Source organism: Olea europaea, chromosome 2 (assembly GCF_002742605.1).
Source record: "Olea europaea var. sylvestris chromosome 2, O_europaea_v1, whole genome shotgun sequence".
Lineage (NCBI taxonomy): Eukaryota > Viridiplantae > Streptophyta > Magnoliopsida > Lamiales > Oleaceae > Olea > Olea europaea.
Window position 1 is genome coordinate 6,555,899 of NC_036238.1, and position 14,910 is coordinate 6,570,808.

Below are 14,910 nucleotides of genomic sequence, written 5' to 3' on the forward strand. Positions count from 1 at the left end.
AGTTGGCGACAACTTGCAATGCAAGTTGTAAGATAATCCACTTGAAGACAACTAAGGACGAGTTGGCGACAACCAAGCACGAGTTGTAAAGTGGAATGGTAAGGAGGTTTAAGTTTGCCTATAAATAGAGAGGTAGTCTCATTTGTAAAGGGGATGGAGTAGAGGTTAGAGAGTGTAGAGAATATAAGAGTGAAGAGAGTTTATTCATTAGAGAGATTGTAAAGTTTTTCCTTTCATTTATATAAAGAAAGTTTCCCCAATCCTTACTTGTTTTCCATATATTACTTACTTCAAAATTCTCTTCTCAACGTGGGTATAATTTAGCCTCATTGGTTAAATTATTTGTGGGCGTAGAAAGGCTGACTTAACGTTTTCTCGTGAGGTGCGGGAATTGTAGAGCGTTAAGGCCGCACGGCTCTAGTTTGTTCGGGTGTAACGAAACTAGGCCCGTGACAAGTGGTATCAGAGCGAGGTTCACGTGGGGTTGAACCAATTTTTCATCTCAGAGGTGAGGTGACGTCCGTGTAAGGTTCACGTGGTGTGGACTACGGAGGCAGTTCAAGGCGAAGGTTTGGTTGTGGTAACCAAGTGCGGCTGTAGTAGCCAGATTCGCCGGAGATTCTTGGAAGCTAGATTTGGGTGAGGTGCTCAAATGGCGGAATCTCAAGAAACTGTTGATGTTGAGATTGAGGAGAGGGGCCGAGGTGCTGCCCAAACTGAAGTAAGGAAAACTAGAGGAAAGAGTAAGGTGAGGGAAACCACCAACATGGAAGGGAAACTTGACCAAATCATCTCACATATGGGTGATCGGGTCCAATCTCTTGAAAGCTCATTCGAGGCGTTGGAGGGACACGCCATTGGAAAGATAGAAACTCTACAAATTAATGTCCAAGAGGTGATGGACACACAGGCATCGTTGGGGGATGATGTCCAAGCGATGAAAGGTGATGTTCGAGCTGTGGTAGCCGGACAAGCCGCGGTGATGGATGATTTTGGTCATCTCCAAACCAAAGTCATGGATGCCGTTACCGCTATGCATGGCCAAGTTAACCAATTGGCTATGATGATGGAAAGAATGAGCAAGGAGCTTGATCAATACAAGCACTCCACTGCCGGTACAAGCGGAGGTGCCGCTTCAATTATTGTTGCCCCGAGAATTGAATACCCGAAGCCTAAACATTATGATGGGCAACGGGAGGCCAAAGAGGTGGAAAACTTCCTATGGCAAATGGAAGTCTACTTTGAAGGAGTAAATATTGTCGATGAAGCCATGAAAGTTCGAACCGCTTCTACGTATCTCTCGGATATTGCGGCGTTGTGGTGGCGTCGTAAGCATGGTGAAATTGCAAGGGGGTCTTGTAGGGTTGATACTTGGGATGACTTCAAAAGGGAAATAAAGAGGCAATTCTACCCGGAGAATGTCGTCTATGAGGCGCGCAAGAAATTGAGGGAATTGAAACATACGGGAACAATTCGTGACTATGTCAAAGAGTTCACGACCCTTATGCTTCAAATCCCAACCATGCCGGAGGATGATTTGCTATTCTATTTTCTAGACGGTTGTGCAACATGGGTACGACAAGAGTTGCAACGTCGTGATGTCAAAACCGTAGACGAGGCAATTGCAGTAGCCGAATCCTTGACGGAGTTTGAAGAAAGTTTTGAGACCGAAGCTCAAACTATCAAACCCGCCAAAGGAACTTTTGGGGATAACAAGGAAGATACAGGGAGAGCTATGCAATGGAGCAAGCCAGATTGGAGGCAAAATCCCAAAGTTGATTACAAACCCGTTGGCGACAAACCAACTACTTGGAGTAAGCAGTATGATGAGAGGAAGAGGAGTAATTTTACACCTCGAGGTTGCTTTATTTGCAAAGCCCGCCAAAGGAACTTTTGGGGATAACAAGGAAGATACAGGGAGAGCTATGCAATGGAGTAAGCCAGATTGGAGGCAAAATCCCAAAGTTGATTACAAACCCGTTGGCGACAAACCAACTACTTGGAGTAAGCAGTATGATGAGAGGAAGAGGAGTAATTTTACACCTCGAGGTTGCTTTATTTGCAAAGGACCACATCTCAGGAAGGATTGTCCTATGTTGGCATCATTAGCATCTATTTCCATTTCGGAGAGCAAACCGGAGGCCATAGATAGCCAAGATGAGGATGAAGTTCGAATGAATTCCTTCCAGTTGTTTAATGCTATGAGTGCTGAAACTGTTCCTGTGGAGATGGAAACACAACAACTGTCAAGGATGCAGTTAGCGGAAGTCCTTGAAGATGATAAGGACATGCTCGCGGAGTTGCCGAGGGAACTATTGAAAAAGAAGGAAAGTGAGGAAGCATTGTCAAAGAAGTCCGAAATTGGGTGCACAAAGGCTCAAAGTTTCGACAAGTGTGGGGACACTACAACCGGAGGAGTTGTCCATCCGAGGAACCAATGCAGAGGTGCTGAGGGTGAAGGTTGGATTGAGTGGGGGAGAATGTCACGGATCGCAAGGTCATGACTTGAAACTTGGCATGACACGGGAATGTCATGGCACAAGGTGGGAAAATGAGATAGACTTATGGCAAATAAGGTCTATGCTTCGGCAATATATGGCGATGAGTGCGTCGCCAAATTCAGTGGGGGAGTGATTTACACTTAACGCGGTCGCGTTCGATCCGTCCCGGTAGCGATCGCAAGATAGCGCGGGTAACGCGTTTCTGAAGGACGGAATAGCTTGCGATAGGGGACGCAAGCAGATTTGGTAAAGGTCGCAGGTAGATTCGGGCTGGGGATGCATAGATGACTTTGGGGCAGAATGCAGGCTGCCTAGATCGTGCAGTTTTTCAGGGCATTAATGAGGTTTTTGTAAGTCCCGACCCAGCCATTTTGAGAGGAAAAATACATGGACCTGCAGCCTGATATTTTGAGGATGCAAGTGGACAACTTGCACAACTTGTCCACTTGTGTGCCACTTGCAAGCTAGGCGCAAGTTGTAGGCAAGCTAAGCACGAGTTGGCAAGGATAAATATCAATGGTGCAAGCTAGACGCGAGTTGTATGCAAGCTAGGCACGAGTTGGCGACAACTTGCAAGGCAAGTTGTAATACCATCCACTTGAAGACAACTAAGGATGAGTTGGCAACAACCAAGCACGAGGTGGCGACAACCAAGCGCAAGTTGTAAAGTGGAAGGTTAAGGAGGTTAAAGTTTTTCTATAAATAGAGAGGTAGTCTCATATGTAAATGGTATGGAGTAGAGGTTAGAGCTCCATTTTTTCCCTTTTCTTACGGTACTCATTTTCAACCACAAATTTTTTATTAAAATAATATTACATGCAAATAAAAAAAAATATTATTTTTTAACCATATATTTCCCATTCATTTACTATTTCATAACACATTGCAAGAAATTAAAGGAGCTCAAACAACGCCTAAATAATAATTTCGTAAGATTCTTAATTATTTAAAATATTACCACTTCAAATTTTTTCAACTAAAACAATGAAAATTTCATCTGTTTAATTATGAAAATAAAGTGAATCATTGAATTATAGAATTGTAACTAGGATTATTTCATAAAAAAACAATTATAATTTAAATTGGTTCTGTTTTAATTCAATATAAGTCAAATATAAGACTAGCATGCCTAAAAAGTGTAATATTATTTATTTATCCGAATTATACAGTATTAATTTTTAAATATAGTCCATGCTTTGAAAATTACACCTGATTTTAAGCTAAATTTTAAGATCACAAGCATGTTTGCTTATATCACATCACATTGAGCAGGCCTTTGTTTTTCTTTCCGTATTTCATTATATTTATGTTCTTAGAGGAGTCAATGATTTATTTATTTTTTTTCGTCATGTTTTCTAACGGTTGTCAATTCAAAAATCAAGAAGCAATCGAGCCTAATTATTGGGAAATGAAGACTAATTTCTTTTCCGATAGTTTTATACGAAAGGAGCCTAATTAATAAACTAAACAAAAGCCTTAGTCAAGAATCCCAATCCTTATGCCTCTTTACAGGGAATAATGTTTCTTTTCTTGATATTCTAAACACATTTACAAACATTTATGTAGCCCATATTTTGATATTGTTAAGTAAAGATGAGGATGGACAATATATGAAAGAAGAAACAAGAACTTAAGATATAAGTAAGAATTTAGGACGGGAAAAAATTACGGGTTGATGAGGGATACAAGAGGTGCGACACTTCGACTACTCCGAATGATATGTTATAATGAAACCCTAATATATACATCATATATTTAATAAAATAGGCCTCTCGGCTAATCCCTCCGCTACCACTACAGACCCCCTTCCACTTTTCATGATTCATGTAGATATATGACTAGAAATAAATTCATCTATATTAACTCTAGATTCATGTAGATTTAGATTAACGTGAATGTTAATTAATTAAGAATTAATAACACAAAATTCATAAATAACAAGGATTTTGTAAGATTAAAATCGTCTAAAAAATTATTCTCGTTTAATGTAATAATGTTAATATATATTATAGATTTACTAGAAATCTAATATCTATATCAAACGAGATCTTAATCTCAAGTGAAAATCACGACGATGTCCAACTAATAATACATGCTTAAAAGCCACTGGATGAATTATTACTGATTATAAAAATAATTGAAACATGTATGGTCAACTTAGAAAATATTTATAATTATTAGTAGTTTGTAGCATGCTGGATGGAATTCCCTATTCATGGGTCATCCCGCAGCCAAGCGTGCTCAATCTGCACAATTTATTATAGACTCGTGCTTTTGTGCTCCCATCAGAATGTCAACTTATACGCATGTTCAAGGTGATTACACTATATATTTTCTTAAATAAAATAGAAAAATATTCTTTCCAAGCAGGAATATGTATTATTATTATTATTATTATTATTATTTGAAATAGTTGATTGTATGGATCTCAATTTGCATGTAGCCGATCACGTTGGTATCAACCCCAGGTTGTTCAAAAATAGTGCGTTGAGAGTTTATTTTTTCAGATTAGTTAATTTTATTTTTAAATGAGATAGAAAAGATATGTGGTGGAAAAAATGAAGAGTGATATGACATAGTCTCGTTTCAAAATCATAACATTAATGGACAATGAGCTGTAGTTGAAAATTTCAATTTTGCTTTATGGTCAGAGTGGAAAAAATTGAAAAACTCATTAATAGCCCTAGTGATTTTCAAGATTTTGCTAATTGTGTTTATTTTGTAATAATTGTCTCTCAAGATGTTCCCTTAATTAAAATAAAACACCTCAACCTATATAAAGTATAAACATTGCCCCCCCCCCCCCCCCCCCGAAAAAAAAAAAAAAAAAAAAAATCCGTCTGTACAGCCTTGTTTGTTATGCTCACCCACTGGGTTTCATAACCAAAGAGGCTGTCTCAGGCTGCAAGGAAGTACTTGACGAGTTGGGTCGCGTCCCTCAAAGATTTGGACGTTTGATTTTAAGATTATTAAAGCTTTCATCATTAGGATAAGTCCCTCCTTCTCTTGTTTTGTGTCTACCCTGTCAAATATTGTAAAATGAGAAGTTTTTAAAGCAATTATTTGATGGAATTGCCATAAATTTCCACTCTTCCAATATAATTATATAAAATAGGCTACAGGCATTTTTAAGTTTTTATTTATTTATTTTTGGGTATAGAAGAAGGGTAGTTTTGAACTTTTCTATATATTATTAGGGATGGTTATATTGTACCCACAAATTTTATTTGATATACTACGTTTTAATTACAGCTAAGTTTCTTAATTTTTGCTCATTGTAATAATTATTTTCTTAACTTTTTTTTAGCCGAACTCTTATATTCAACCTGTCATTAGTTAGTACTTCTCATCATTCGTGATGATTTATTACAAAGTATTTTATTTACCGTACCTTCTATTTATTTATCTTTCAAAAATATGATGGGAATAGAAGTTTTGTGTCGTTTCAACGGAACTTTGAACATTGTTATCAAATATAAAATATATTAACTAATGATAATTTGAGATAAGAATGATATAAAAATTATTAGGGACAAAAGGGTTATTATACATAAAGATTAATAACTTTAAGTATAATTAAAGTGTGGTATAAGAATTTAAAAATGATGGTTTGAATTATAATTACTCTATTATTAGACATGGAGTTCCATTTTGGGCCGTTAGTCAATTTAGCCCATAAGCAGACACTACTAATCAGTGTTCTAAAATAAGTAATGCGTGGGGATGTGTGGAGGCCAAGCTGTGGGCCATGTGAGATTAGACGAGACTTAGGCGTAAAAAAACGTAAAAAGACATTTTTTTTATTTTAATTTTTAATAAATCAAAAAAATTATTTAATAGATAGTCGGCTTGGCGGCTCTTATTTTGTCCCGCCTAAGTTTCGGCTGCAAAAGATTTGCAGAGTTCAGCAGCTGGAGCAAAACAATTAGAAAATTCAATTGCAGATGCATCATTCCGTATGGTACAAACCGATAAAATCTGCGTCACCGTTTTATAGTTGATTAATTGCCGTTCCTCATGAACAAAACGGTAAATTCTCTATAAATATATTAAAATCGAAATTTTTCCAGATCGATTGATTCGTGTTCTAACTATCGTAGTTTCAGTTGTATTGCATTTCGCAGTCAGATTGATTAATGTTTCTCTGTAGCGTAATTATTGTGTTCTGATTTCATAGACAGCAAAAATGGTTTTCAGTTTTATAATGGATTAGCTGGACAGGATTGATATCTATCTGAATCTGCTATGTTATTTTTCTGTACATTGATTCAATGATTATTAGTTACTTGAAACCCTAATTTGAAGTCCATTTGGTGCTTCGACCCTTGGAAATTTCATCAGCTCATCTCCCCCCATTTCTTTCCAATTGTATCTTGTCACAAAGTAATGAAGGAATGTAGAAATTTCTGCCAATCCAAGCTCCTTTCCAGGACACTGCCTAGTGCCTCCTCCAAATATGAAGAAATAGTTTTGGTACTCTGGGCCTTTGTCCTGCATACATTGGTTTAGAACATTAATCACTTTGGGAAAAAGTTAAGCCCTCTACCAAACATGCTATCATTGTGGACGCAAAAATTCTAGGATTTAGGATTACGAACCAGCCATCTCCATGGATTGAAGGTTAATGGATCAGGATAAAGGTGTGGATCATAGTTAATCTCTCTCGTGTAAACATATATCCTCCATCCTTCGGGAATAACAAATCCTGAAAGTCGAGAAAAGAGAGACGAGTTATTATAGTTTAATTAGTTCATCAAATTTTTGACAAAGAAAGTACTGATTACAAGTAAAACTAGTAGAGTCATCCGACTGATTTTTTCTGCTGATTAAACTTGGCTAATCTGGAATTATATTGCTGAAGTTGATTGCATCACATGGATATGAAAAGGCATGAGTCCATAGTTTCTTATGAAAGGAAGTACTGTGGAAGGAAGTTTCATCCTCCCTCATCCAAAAATATTATAGACAAAATAATTCATTTGGACAAAAGATGAATCATTAATGGAATGCTTTGGTTGGAATGTAGGTTTTCCATGTGGATCATGATAGGGTAGGGTCCATCATAAAAAGTTGATTTCTTCTATAGTAATGTTATTCAGCACGGTTGGTGTTAAGTAAAAATTTATGTGGCAACTGCTTAACATTAAATGATAAAATTACTTAAATATAATGTCAAATGATTCATTTAATTGAAAATATTAAGTCAAGTAAAGCCACCTAGACTTTTGCTCTAATACCGGTGGAAATGAATAACATTATTCTATCAAGTGTGGCCAATTATACGTGTACTCTAGTATTACTGGTACTAGATAACATTATTCTCTCCGATATTATCATTATATACATATGCAAGTGCAGAATTTATATATTTTACATATGCATAGATAGTCTCAAAGGGGGAAGAATTTGGGGACTGCTCCTACAGTCTATAATACTTTTGTTAAGGTGAATTATGAATATAACAATATTAATGTCAACTCTAGTTAAATGGCAGAAAATGATTCAAATAGGTGACCCTAATACCCACCATTTATTTCCATATCATTAGTCGTTTTCCTCAAAACTCCATTCACTATTGTGGCCATTCTTGAGGTTTCATAGATAACCTGCATAACAGAACACTATCACATTAATAAGCTGAAATTTATCCTCCAGTAACTAGTACACACGAAAGTTTCTAAGACTTACCGCACGTGTAAAGCACATTGATTTGTAGTCATTATAATCTATAGGATCCTCTGGCCTTTTCTTTTCTCTAATTGCCACATGCTCTTTCTACAAAGTATGAGAACAAGTTAGACAAACAAGCATTATTTAAGTCAATTGAAAACATAACGAGAACTGTAGCCTTTTAACTCACTCTTAATTCTTCGAGTACTTTTGGATGATCATGAAGATATTTAACTGCCATCATTGAAGTAGTTGATACAGTCTCATATCCAGAATACAAAATTGTGATGATCAAATCAATCATCTCCTCATCACTTAGATTAAATTTCTTCTCTCCTCCATTAATGAGGAAACCAAGCATGTCATTTTGAGTTTCTCCTGAAGCTCTTCTTTCTTCCACAAGCTTTCTCAACAAGCTTGTAATATTTTTCCTTGCCTGTGATGAATTGTTTTAGTCAACTAAGCATTTGATTATATTGAACCATATACATAAGGATTGCGTAATTTACCTGGAATCCACGATGATAGTTTGTATTGGGAAGATTTATAGGCAGTGAAAGAGTTCCTAGTACTAGCTTGAAGAATTCAGGCATGAATGCTTGAGATATTGAGCTGGCTTCATTGCTTGCTATTTGCCTCAGCGATGACAGAAAAGCCATCTGAACAAAATCATGAGGTATATTAGAACAGAAGGACAAATATAAAGAACTTAATCGATTCTTTAGTTAGAATTAGGCTATCCAAGACAAACCTCTTTCGATTTCTCTTGAATGTCTATGTTTTTGTTATCCCAATTGCTCAAATGGGATCTCATAAAATCATCGATTTTTGGCAGAAGTTGTTGTTTGATCATGGTGGGGCTGATGAGTGCAAGCAATGCCCCTCTCATGTGCTTGTGAGCAGAACCATGGACAGCTGCAATGTTACATTTCCCTAAGATGTCTAGCATCGACTGAGGATAGCCAGGGACAAGGCCTTTTGCTTCATTCACTAGAATATATCTATTTACCTCTGGATCCATTGAAACGATGGTAGGACAACCCAATAAGTGTGATTTGAAAAAACTCCCATACCTGTCACAGAAACACGGGACAGAAAAATTAGTTAAAATCTCTTAAAACCCAGATACTATGGCTGGACTTTAATGAAAAAAAAGCTAGAGCCCTTTATCGTATGTGAACCGATGACTTGGCGTTACAAAAAGTGGCGTGTTCTATTGGTTATCTATGCATAGAAGTTTCTCGTGTATGTATCTTTGATCAACGGGGAGTAAGGATCATAAGGTGATGTGATTTTCCACGGAGAGGTCTTGCTAGGCTTTTCGTAGGATAAAACTATCTTGTACACATAATAGATAAGGAATCTAAATATTGCAATAAGAACTATTTTAGAACGACAAAAAAACACCTTGATCTTTGGTTCTTCATGAAGCTAGGACCTTGTTTTAGAAACTCAGTTGTCTCTCCAAAAACTGGCCACCCCATAGTTCCAGGGGGCAATCCTTTCTTTCTGTACCTGACGTCATTCCATCTGAGTAAAGCGGTACTGAGAATACAGAGCCCAAAAAATACCCCAAGAATTACAATTAGGACAGCCATTGATTCTTCCTACAAGCTCCACCAACTTGTGAGAGAGAGAGAGAGAGGGCTTTTTTCTGTAGTTTATGCTGGTCATGTGTGCGTCTGAGTTTATATAGACTATAGAAATCCAATATGTACGTGTATAGAGAGGCATGATACGCCAAAACTCTGCACGAGAGGGTAGGGACCTAATCTTTAACCTCAAATTAAAAAGAAAAAAAGCAGGGACAAAATTGAATAGGAATTCTTCGTGACTAACTATTATGGGGCAACAACTTTATCAGATAGCCATTCAATACCTAAAGAACCTATCTTTTAGTTGGGTATTTTGGAAATTTGATTCAGTTACCAATTCATCAAAATTTCAGCCATAACTATTTGTTTTTGGGTGAATAGTTGAATTTTGGATGGGAAATCTGTGATTCTCCAATGATCTGGTTATTATTAATTAATCTTTTCCTGAAAGTGAAGGGAGAAAAATAGACTTTGACTGATGTTAGAACTATAGGCAGCACATGCACAGCACTCCATTGGAGCTAGACGAAAAGCAATGGAGACTAAGTGGTTCACATGTCTGTCAAATAGATCTGTCCATGAAATTACAAAGTCCCTTGAAACATATTCTTGATTGGTGTGATGTGAAAAAGAGTCAAATTATAGAGGTCGCAAAAAGAAATGTTACTGGTTAGGTGTTAAAACCATTCTTAAAGACACCCTTGGACATGTAACTTGACCATGTAACTTAGAGGCTTGATCTCCTGTTTTCAATAAGGGTCCGTTTGATTGCAAAGATTGAATTGAATTGAATTGAAAACGAATTATAGAGAATTAAATTGCTCAAAAATTGTTTTTCTGAGAATTGTAAATTATTGTGTTTGATTGGTATAATTTTTCACGTGGAAAATATTAAAATAAAAGTATTTTTTGGTATTCGTTTTACTTTATTTTACATGAAAATTGTCAATTAAAAAGATATATTTTATTGGTATTGAGAATGAAATTTGTTTTCATTGCCAACAAAAAAAAATCAAGAAAATAATCTATCTTTTGGTGTTCGTTTGACTTAGTTTTACATGAAAATTGTCGATTAAAATGAAATATTTTTGTACAGTATTTCTTAGAATTTGTTTCCATTACAAGTAAAAAAAAAAAAAAAAAAAAAACGTAACGGGGAACTAGAAAACCAAGAAAATTTCAAGTTTCAAGAAAATCAATAAACCAAATTCCATGGAATTCAAAACTTATCAAGCAAACAAAATTGGAAAAAAATGGAATTAGAATTCCATTTTTCATGGAATTTGAACCAATCAAATATAGCTTAAATTCACTGCAAGTTTTTATCTTGTTCATTAAGAGTAATTTCAAGAAACTCTCTGTTTTTAAAGAGCATATTAATTTTATTATTTGGAGAGAATCAATAAATTTAGGCCCTATTTGAGCTTCCATTAATTTGAAGAAATGTATTATTGAACAGTAATTGATGATGAATGTGTGGTTAAAAAAGATAATAAAAAAAAAGTTTTGATTTGTGTATAATATTATTTTAATGAAAAATGTGTGATTAAATATGAGTATTGTAGAAAAAGTAATGGGAAAAAATATAAAGTAAAGGATGACAAACAAGGACCTAGAGAGTTAAAATTTTAAAATGCTTCAATAAGTTCTTTATATTTTACACTTAATTTTACTACTTCCAAAAAATATTTATAATTTTTTTCTATATCTTATTTTAACTAGTGTTTCTTTAGATTATTTTATTATTTTTTTACATTAAAAATTGAAATATTTTAAAGTATTTAATTATAAAAAGTGAGTTTGACTCTTAAAACCAAATTCACTCTTAAAATTAAACTTTAAAGAATCAAACTCACTCTTTAAATTAAAATGTTAATTTAGATAATTTTTTGGAGTATGATTTTATAAATTGACCCTTTAAAATAAAGAGTATTTCATATTTAGCCTTTGTTTGAGTTACATTATTTTCATAAGAATGTATTTTTTAATAATATATTGATGGGAAATGTGTAGTTAGAAAATAAAATAAAAAAGTTTGAAGAATGTGTAACTGAAATAATATCAAATCAGTGTTTAAAAATACATATTTTTGGAATAGAATGTAGGTCAAATTGGCCTTAAAGAATCTCTTGAAAATGCTATAAGATAGGAGATCAATTCTAATGTAGGGAAGACAATTTGAATCGTTAAAATAAAAAATCAAAGTTAATTGAACCGAATGGGGCGAAAAAATCGAATCGATGGTGCAATGGGGTGGATATGATATTTGATTTTAATGAACCAGTTCGGGATGGTGCGAGTATGGTATTTACGCCGCCACCTCGAATCGAACTGATTACCGGTTAAATTTATTTTTTCCATCTAAATAGTAATCCAATGCAAAACATGTATAAAAAAATATATATCTAATTTTACAAACTCCACAAAGGCCTTTTTTCTTCCTTTACAGTTACACGTGATAGTTATCAACTCATTCGCTTTTGAAACGAACTTAATCAACAATTTTAATTTCAAAAAACTTATTCACTTACGATAAATTTGATCATTTGATTAGTTTTAAGTATTTGGATTGACTTCATTAAGTATATATATAATCATTGCCTTTCTTGATTTTGTCATTAGTAATCTAGACATTGCCCTTAGTACTATAAATCGTCGCCTTCTTATAGATGTATTCTCTATTGGCCCTTTGTACAAATTTGATTTGGTAAGTAATCAACAACGCAAATTGTTTGAAATGCTTCAATATAATTTACTCGACTATCAGTTGATAACCATGTATGACTTTTTAGGTGAAACTATCATTTCCGTTAACTCAACTCATGGAGACACGTGAATGTCATAGTTCGATGACTAAGAACTAAATGAATTTCGTCGACCAAATAACAAAATTATAAAATAAGGTGAGGGAGTTTGGTTCCATCCTAACTGCAAGTTAAGAGTTATAGTCTGAATCCAGTAGTAGACTGAACTTTAAACCTGTAGATTGTAATTCCTGGTAATTTTTCTCGTGAAATTTGACTTTTGGACTGTTTTCTCTGACAACTTTCCCTTCATGTTCTTTCCATACTCCTCGTTATAATCTCCATGACATCTCAAAATTCAAGAACTTTTTGATTTTTTGATCTTTGTGCCGATAAAGAAATTATTAAAATTGACAAGTTTAGGACATGTTTGAGCTACATTACTCGTAAAAATAAATTTTGTAATACTGATTTGATAGAGAATGTGTAGTTAAAAATAAAAAAAATTAAATTTGCATGTAATGTTATTTTATTTAAGAATATGTGATTAAAAATAAAAGAGAAAAATACATTTTAAAAATAATGAATATCAATCAAGGGCTTAGTCTTTTTCTATTGCTTAGGTCTCACTTCATATGATATTCACTTTTACTTCTACTTTTTTATAAAAAAAAAAGTTTTTGGATGAAGTTACTTTTATTTTTATTTGAAAATTAATTTTTAAAAGAGTTTTCAATTTCGAAAGTACTTTTAGAAAAAGTCATTTTAGATCAACTTCCTCCAAAAACTCTTCTATCTAGAAGATGCGTTTTCATAAAATCAGCTAAACATATTAGGTCCTGTTCGGTATGGATTTTGATAATTGATTTTTTTTTACCGTTAGGAGAAAAGTGGGGCTACATGTGAAAGAAGAAGTAAAAAATTACGACTATAATAATGAAATAATGATCAAAAAATCAAAATTTTCTGATAAAAAATCACTCTCAAATGGACCTTAAAAGCAATTTTTAAGATTCAAAAGTTCTTTTTGATTTTTCAGAAGGCATGACAGAGGCTAACAATGATTTAGGTTGGATTTGCGTGGGAGAATTAAGATAAAAGGTTTAAACTTAATTTCTGCTAATCACTTCAACTGACTTTAGAAAGGTTAGAAACTGGGGTTCACAATTAGATATATATGATAAGCTATACAAAATCTTATAATTTCCAGTCTACCCGTGTGGACAGAATGATGATTGCTAGTGTAGACAGATCTTGGTAAATGATTCTTGTACTCCTGATTATATAGAGGGAATAATATTATTTAACGAATAATTTTATTTGTACACTTAAAGGTGTATCGAATTATTTACCTCTCTCACTTGCACGTAGGATCTGTCTGAATAAAAAAATCTCAAAATGCGGTCCCCACCCCCGACTGTGAGTAGTCGGTAAGAGATTAGGAAAAAAATTCGGTACATATGGCATCTTCTTATTTAAAATTACTGATGTTGTAATATCAATTTGTATGGTGCTAGTTGCTATGTTCAATAAAAAAAAATTAAATAACTCATTTAATTATACCTCTGTCTAATGTTACATAAGTGTTTTTTAATGCTAAATAACAATATTCTTCTGCGGGTCTGATTGTTTTGGCAAATACTACATGAATAGACTGCTTTGACTGTGCTTTGGACTAATTATTTTTTATACATCTAATTCTTATTGCCATGGATCAATGTGTCATAGTGCTCCATAACATTTTGCCCCCGTTTGATCCATATTATTTCAAAAAATACATTTTTAAATAGTAATTTGACATCATTTTAACTGCACATTCTTCAATAAAATAATATTACACATAAATTCAAAATTTTTTCTTATTTTTAACCACATTTTTCATCAATACACATTCAAAAATGCATTCTTATAAAAATAATATGACCCAAACAAAGGCATTAGACGAGCACCAAAATGTTACTTTTATGTTTGTTGATAATATATCTGTGGAGCTCCCTCGTACTTCATCTTATTCCACCATCGAGAGTGAACGAATTTGTGAGGCATGTACTGAGTATTATATACGTGCTTGTTGAGTAAGGTGGCTTGTTTATTACAATGTAATATTAAAAAGAGAAAAGTTAAAATTTTGTCTATTGTATTATCAGTTATCTTTAATATTATGTATCAAATATATTCATGCTTCGTGAGGTCACCATCGTAATCTCTTATTTATAGTAAAAACCTCTTGATGTGAACTACTATAAAATTGCGTGTAGCTTGTGTGTTTTTTTATATAGTTTTGCTTATTATTTTTCTCGTAATTGAAATTAGGGTTAGTATTTCATTGGAGCATGTCCAATGTTAATGAATTATAACTACCTAGTTGTTTTTTTTTTTTTTTTTTTTTTTCCCCTGGCC

The 14,910-nt window shown here is 34.0% G+C and overlaps 1 protein-coding gene across 1 annotated transcript; it reads right to left on the minus strand.

Annotated features, from left to right (window-relative positions):
* Nucleotides 1-6,402: 6,402 nt before the first annotated feature.
* LOC111409964 (cytochrome P450 85A1-like) lies at nucleotides 6,403-10,177 on the minus strand. Its single transcript, XM_023040102.1, has 8 exons — nucleotides 9,579-10,177; nucleotides 8,923-9,244; nucleotides 8,681-8,830; nucleotides 8,362-8,607; nucleotides 8,190-8,276; nucleotides 8,029-8,107; nucleotides 7,100-7,206; nucleotides 6,403-6,992 (listed from the first exon to the last, which is right to left on the minus strand). Exons 1-8 carry the CDS (start codon nucleotides 9,767-9,769, stop codon nucleotides 6,780-6,782), a joined length of 1,395 nt encoding a protein of 464 aa, XP_022895870.1. The 5' UTR covers nucleotides 9,770-10,177; the 3' UTR covers nucleotides 6,403-6,779.
* Nucleotides 10,178-14,910: the final 4,733 nt, after the last annotated feature.